This window comes from Orycteropus afer, unplaced genomic scaffold, assembly GCF_000298275.1.
Source record: "Orycteropus afer afer isolate SDZICR_OR568_19922 unplaced genomic scaffold, OryAfe1.0 scaffold00476, whole genome shotgun sequence".
NCBI lineage: Eukaryota > Metazoa > Chordata > Mammalia > Tubulidentata > Orycteropodidae > Orycteropus > Orycteropus afer.
In genome coordinates, this window is record NW_006922063.1 from 837766 (window position 1) to 844078 (window position 6313).

The 6313-nt window shown below is 52.0% G+C and overlaps 1 protein-coding gene across 1 annotated transcript in view; it reads right to left on the bottom strand.

The window, feature by feature from the left end:
- Positions 1–3341, bottom strand: part of DMKN (dermokine) — a 14854-nt gene extending 11513 nt beyond the window's left edge. Inside the window, 7 exon segments of the mRNA XM_042782818.1 lie at positions 262–312; positions 555–617; positions 1847–1921; positions 2055–2105; positions 2391–2453; positions 2566–2763; positions 3012–3341. Coding sequence (XP_042638752.1) covers positions 262–312; positions 555–617; positions 1847–1921; positions 2055–2105; positions 2391–2453; positions 2566–2763; positions 3012–3341 — 831 coding nt within the window.
- Between the last annotated feature and the right edge of the window lie 2972 nt (positions 3342–6313).

The window sequence follows — 6313 nt, forward strand, 5'->3', positions numbered from 1 at the left end:
ATGGAGGGATGGACACTGGGAAGAGGGAACCATGGGGAGGAAGTGGGAAGGGAGCTGTTGCATTGTGGTAAACTGTGGTCAATGTCATGAGACAAAGTGTATGTGAACTGCTGTATGGAAAGTGAATTTGCTCTATAAATTTTCACCCAAATCACAATTTAAAAAAAAAAAGAAAGAAAGAACCGGGCTGAGCAGTGACTCGGTTGTGAGGAGCGGGCACAGCTGTGGGATGAACTGCAGTGGCCCAAGTTTCGCTCTCACCTGACCTCCAGATCCTCCAGACATGCGGATTTCGTTCCCGGGGTTGTCACACTGAATGAAAGAGAAAAGGAAGACTATCTCAGTCCCCTCCCAGCCACCAGTTCCAGCCCCCAAATTGAAGCATTTTAACCCAAGGCTAGCCCACGAATGCTCCCCCTCAGCAGCAAGCCACCCGTCACCCTCAACCTCAGCCATTGCTCTCCTGTCACCCCAGTGGTCTGAACTCCTCCTATTTTTCTTCCCACAGTTTGAAGGCAATTTGTGCACACATTTTCAGCTCACCACACACTCACCCCAGGTTTACTGCTACCACCGTTTCCACCACTGCTACCTGAGGAGAAGCCAGCGTTGGATCCCTACAAAGGAAAGCGGGAGTTCATGTGGTGTTTTATCACACAGCTCCCAGCAGTACTAGGAATCTTTTAAAATCTCCAATCTGACTCCAGCCAGCTCCCCAGCCTCCATACCTCCCCCATCTTTAGCCAATTGGTCACCAAGGGAAGTTATTTTGAGCACAGAGAAGGCCAGTATGGTAAAGTTATTTGGAAATGTACAATGCTTTGGGTAATCTGAGCTGTTGCCCTCACCTCCAATCACAGGCTAAAATCAAAATTTACTTTTCTTCCTCAGAGCAGTGGAGGGTTCAAAGCACCAACCTTTTGGTTAGCAGCCAAATGCTTTAACCATGACACCACCACAGCTCCTTAGGGTATGAAAAGACTCTGGAGCCATGTTGCATACAGGCTCAAATCCTTGCCACTAGGGGGCAGGCTGGGACTCCTTCTGCCTTTCCCCTTCCTCTCACCTCCCCCTCGGAATCCAGAAAGGGAGAGTCCTTACCTGGGAGCCTGAGTTGCCTGTTTGATCAAAATCCCTAGTACCTTCTAAGGGCTGGTCCTAGATGGGGAAAAGGGGTGGTAAAAAAGAGTGGTGAATGGAAGCAGCTTATGTTATTTGGCTTGCCACTGTACTTCCTCTTGGCTGAATCCTTTCCCAGGCTCCAGGTGTGGCCCCCTCTCTTGGATCAGCCAGGCCATGGCTCCCCTCCTGGCCCGCTCACCCATCGTGTGGGAGGACTCATGTGGGCACTGTATTTATTAGTGTCCTCAACACCAAGCTCTGCAAATTTCCTTAAATCTTCATGTGTGCAGCCCTCATTCTTCTGGGAGCTTCCCAAGGGTAGGGAACAAATGTATATTTTTCCATGCCCATCCCTCTTTTAGCATCTGCCGCCCCAGCTCTACTCAGACTTCTCAGGTGGACATGAACTGCAGGAATGGACGTTAGACGGGAGACGGAATCCCTCCACCATCAGGAAGTGGAAGATAAGGGGAGAGAGCAAGCAGAAAGCAGGAAGGCATCTCTTCTGGAAAAATCATGGTGCCCATGTAAGGAACAGTGTTTGGTTGGGGCTGGGAAGGTGGGGAACAGAGACTGAGGAAGCCAAGGTAACAGTTGCCAGTGATGCCAGCCACCCCAGGGTCGCAGGGCATTCAGGAAAACCTCAGAGTGCTTCTCCCCAGCCAGGACCACCAGGGAGAAGCCTCAGCCCCATCTGTGCTTTCAAGGAAGCAACAAAACTCACCCAGCTGGCCTCTGAGCTGCCTCTGCCACTGTCGCCACCACTACTACTGCTACTCTCCTGTGAGCTAGTGCTGCCCTGAGAGGCAGGAGGAGACCAAAGCCAGGACTAAAGATGAGACCCTAAAGATTGCCTCCCACGCTCCCCTTTCTCTGGCCAGGGAACTTTCTCTAGTTCCTGAGTGTGCCTCAAGTTGCCCTTTTCTTCTTACCCCAGAATTGCTAGAGCTTCCACCTGAGCCAGAAGGTTGGAAGTTGGTGCACTGCAGAGGGAAGGCAACACGTGAGTTTAGATGTCGTCAGTCAAGGCCTTCTCCACAAGCCAGGCCCGCCCTTCTTCTACTGGACTTTCTCTCCCCTAACATGTCACTGCCACATCCACTTCTCCTCATTTCCCTCCTTTGTTCCTGTCCTTCCCACACCCATCTGTCCTGTCCCATCGTCCTCTTACCCCAGCCCCTCCATCTTTCTTTTGCACTTTGTCTCTTTCCCCTCCTTTCCACCACATGTATCAGACACCCCTTTCCTCTCCAGACCCTCCCTCTTACCTCGATATTCTGGTTGCCACTGCTCCCTCTCACTGACTCGTAACCAGGTTGGGCCACAAACCCCTGCAGGGAGAGAGAGACTGAGTGTGAAGTCAGGAAGGACAGAGAGAGGAATGAGGAGTGGTGGCTTGGAGAGAGGAAGGTGGCTGGTGTCAGCGCTAGGTGATTACTTTACCTGAGCATTGGGTCCTCCATTGCTTCCTTGACCCCAGGAGCCTCCCTGAGAGTTGGTTCCAAAGCTGCCGTCTGAGCCGCTGGGCTGTCCGTAGCCCCAGGGCTTCCCTGCTTCTCCAGGATTTCCCTGGCTGTGGCCACCGAGGCCACCCTGAGAGCCAGAGGTGCCATGGCCTCCTCCAGGCTGGCCATTGGTTCCCTGCAAGGACACCACACCTGCACTTAGTGTGACCATCTCTGACTCTGGGTGGCAGGGAAAGGGCAGACATAGCAACCATAAAATAGAAAGAGAAATATAGGAAGAGAGCCCAGGGAGGTGGAAGAAGGATGCAGACCATATAAAGAGATTGCTCCCAGACAGCCATTCATCCATCCAAATGTTTCCCAACATTCTCAACCCAGCTGCCCATAACCTCTCATTCCACAGCGGGCTTCCTAGCCACTCACCCAAGCACTGTTACTGCCAGGCACCCCTTGCCAGGAGTTGTGGGCAGCATCTATCCCATGTCGGATGGTATCCTCAGCCTCTCTGCCGATCTCACCCCCAGTGTTTCCAAGAGCATGGGCTACTTCCCCAACCCCATGGTTGATGGCTTCTTCTACCCCAGGGTCCATAGCCTGCCTGACTCCAGAGCTGGCCGCCTCTCCAGCCCCACCCCCAAAGCCGGCCCCCATGCTTGCTGCAGCACTCTCCCCTCCACTGAGCAGTGGGCCAGCCTCCCCACTGCCCAGGCACAGGGCCAGCAGGAGATAGGCTAGGGACCCCTGCAATTTCATTTCTACCTCACTCCCTCTCCCTCTCTCTCCTGAGTGTCGTCAGGAGTTTGATTCTTTCTACCCTTTGTCCTCCTCTGTGTCTGCACGTCCTCCTCTGTCTTTTCTTCCTTCTGACCTCTTGTTCCTCCCTCCTTCTGGGTCTGCAGCCCTCTCTCTCCTTTCCCAGACTCCCCTGGCTTCCCAGGGTTCTCCTCCCCGTCTCTACTCCTTATACTGTGGCCCTGGGAGGAGAAGGTGACAGGGCTGGGCAGCCCAGAGTCCCTCCCCCAGTGACTCAGGGCCCAGCCACGGATAGGGTAATGAGCTGTAATTGTGAGTTTGGGAATCTGTGTTGAAATAGAGAGGGAGACATGTATCAGAGGGAGGGAGAAATGGGATGAGACTGGTGCAAAAATGTTCCTGGTTTCTCAACCCCAGGAATTTGGGGCGCAGGGTGGGGATAGGGGCATCTGAGGAGATAGGCTGTTGGTGTTTCATGGAGGTGGAGAGTGGGAAGAGAGACACCTGAGAGGGAAAAATTAGAGTCAGCAACCCACCAGAGCAGCAGGGATGGGGAGCCCAGCAGAATAGGACCCAGCGAAGGCTGGGGAGAGGGGCACCAGGATGATGGCAGGTGCCTTTTCTCGGTGTCCCTCGCCCTCTCAGTTTCAGAGGCCTTTGTCTCTCATCTCTCTCCCTCCCCACACTATCACTTAAAGGTGGCTGCCCTCACACTCTTCTGCACCTTCCAGCCCACAGGGAGAGACTGGAAGCAATGAGGATTGTTCAGGGTTCTGGGGAAAGCCCTCAGTGAGGACCCTAGGTGTCGGGAAAGGATGTGGCTATGACCCTAAGAACGGTCACCAGGGTGTCTCAGCTTAGTATGCAGGCTGCTCTTGGCTGGAAAAGCTGGGTGCGGAGCAGGGGAGCTGGGGCGGGCCAGCCACCCGCCCCCGGGAAGGAGTGGGAGGGAAAGATAAAGGGAGGGACCAGCTGACCATCCTGTTTACCCAGACGAGGGGGCACGTGTGTGTGAGCTCACGGCCTCCTGTGAGGGGTGGGTCTGCTCCCACTCACCCCACCCCCCAGTCTTTGCCAGGGGCCTGGGTAGCACTGGCAAGGAAGGGGGGTCAGCAAAAGGACAGAGCCTGCTAGACCATGGCCCTCTCTCCCAGTCTCGGCTGGGGATATAGAACTCAGGCATTCTCCCTGGTCTCATCCCTGCTCAGCAAGTGTGGCCGCTTCTCTATTCCCAGCAGCCCCAGGTCCTCCCACTTGGCACTGTCTTGTATCACTGGGATTCATTGCTGAGTTAGGAGGGGCCGGTTTCCATCCGCCTTTCTCAATGTCTCTCAGTCAGTCTCTTCCTCCCTCTTTCTCCACCCCCCCAAAACACACATCCTTACCTGTAACATCCAGACACTTCTTACCACGTAAACACAAGCCCTGTCTGTCCTCCTCAGCTTCTGCCTCCCTGTTGTTCCATCTCTGACGCTTTAATGATGGTGATCGTGGTGGTAATTATTATTATTATTATTATCACTATTATTATTGCAGCTCCAGTTTATCATGGAGCTTCTATGTGCACAGCACTAGGCTAAGCACTTTAAAGCTTATGAAGCCCTAGAGACAGAGCTTATTATGTTCCTATTGAGGGACGTAGGAACTGGGGCTCCGAGCAGACATAGTGAGTACATGGTGAAGGAAAGGGCCAGTTCCAGACCTGCCTCAGTCCTAAGCTATGGCTCCCAAGCATTATCTGCTCCCAAGCTGTGTCTCCTACCTCCCCCGGCCTTCAAAAGCCTCCTAGTCATCCTCTGGGGAGCTCTGGTAGCATAGTGCCTAAGGCATTTGACTGCTAACCAGAAGGCTGGTGGTTGCTCTGAGCTCTGGCATTTAGCTGCTAACCCAGAAGGTCAGCAGTTCAAACCCACCAACTGCTTCGTAGAAGGAAAATGGGGTGTTCTACTTCCGTTAAGATTTACCACCTCAGAAACCCAATGGGGATCACTATGAGTCCTGTGGATAGAAGTGGTCTTGGTTTGTGTTTTACCCTAGGAGCCATGTGTGAGGAGAGGGAGGATGGCTCACTTCAGTCTGAGCCTTGCAAGATAGGGGGTAGACTTGCCCTTTCCTGCTCCCATGCTGGGATCATATGGCAGGATGAGGGGCCTTGAGTAGAGCACTTGCTGACTCAAAGACGTTCCTTCGCAATGATTTATATCTGCCCTCTCAGTCTCTATTACCAGTATTTTATATCACTGCTGTTAAATGGTAAGGCAAGATCACGTGTCCATAACTAGAAGGTACCAGAAAAATACAGTGAGAAGCAAATGGTGGTAGCTGGTTGCAGTTCCTGCACCCTTTGTTAAAAGGGAGATTAGCAAGTATGAGAGAGGTGTTCAGGGAACACCAGCACAGAAATTGTCTTGCTCTTTAACATAATCAGAAAGCCTGAAAGACAATTAAGAAGAGAATAAGTTTTTTACTGTGTGATTCGGCATTACTAAAAGCCATATGCACAAACTGCTGAAATTCCTCCATGCCACCAGTAGTCCATATTTTACTTTTTGGGAAAAACTGCTTTCAAACATCAGTAGAACTGAGGAACCACTTCAAATCAGACTTAAGACACATTTATTAAATACTTATTGTGAGCCAATAGAATATCAGGTGCTACACATGCATGATCTCGTTTAATCCTCACTACAACATCAAGGGTTGTGTTGTTGTTGTTATTGAGTCGGCCCCAACTCATAGCGACCCTTCCTTGGGTTTCCAAAGTGGTATCACTTCGGAAGTAGATTGCACAACTTTCCTTCCGAGAAGTGGCTGGTAGGTTTGAACTGCTAGCCTTCTGGTTAGTAGTCAAGTGCCTTAGGCACTACGCTACCAGAGCAGTTAAACATCATATACAAGATCATCTGCGAAAAAAGTCAGGCAATGGAGCTGTTGGAGTTTGACTGAGGACTGTGTGGTGGACCCACAGTGCT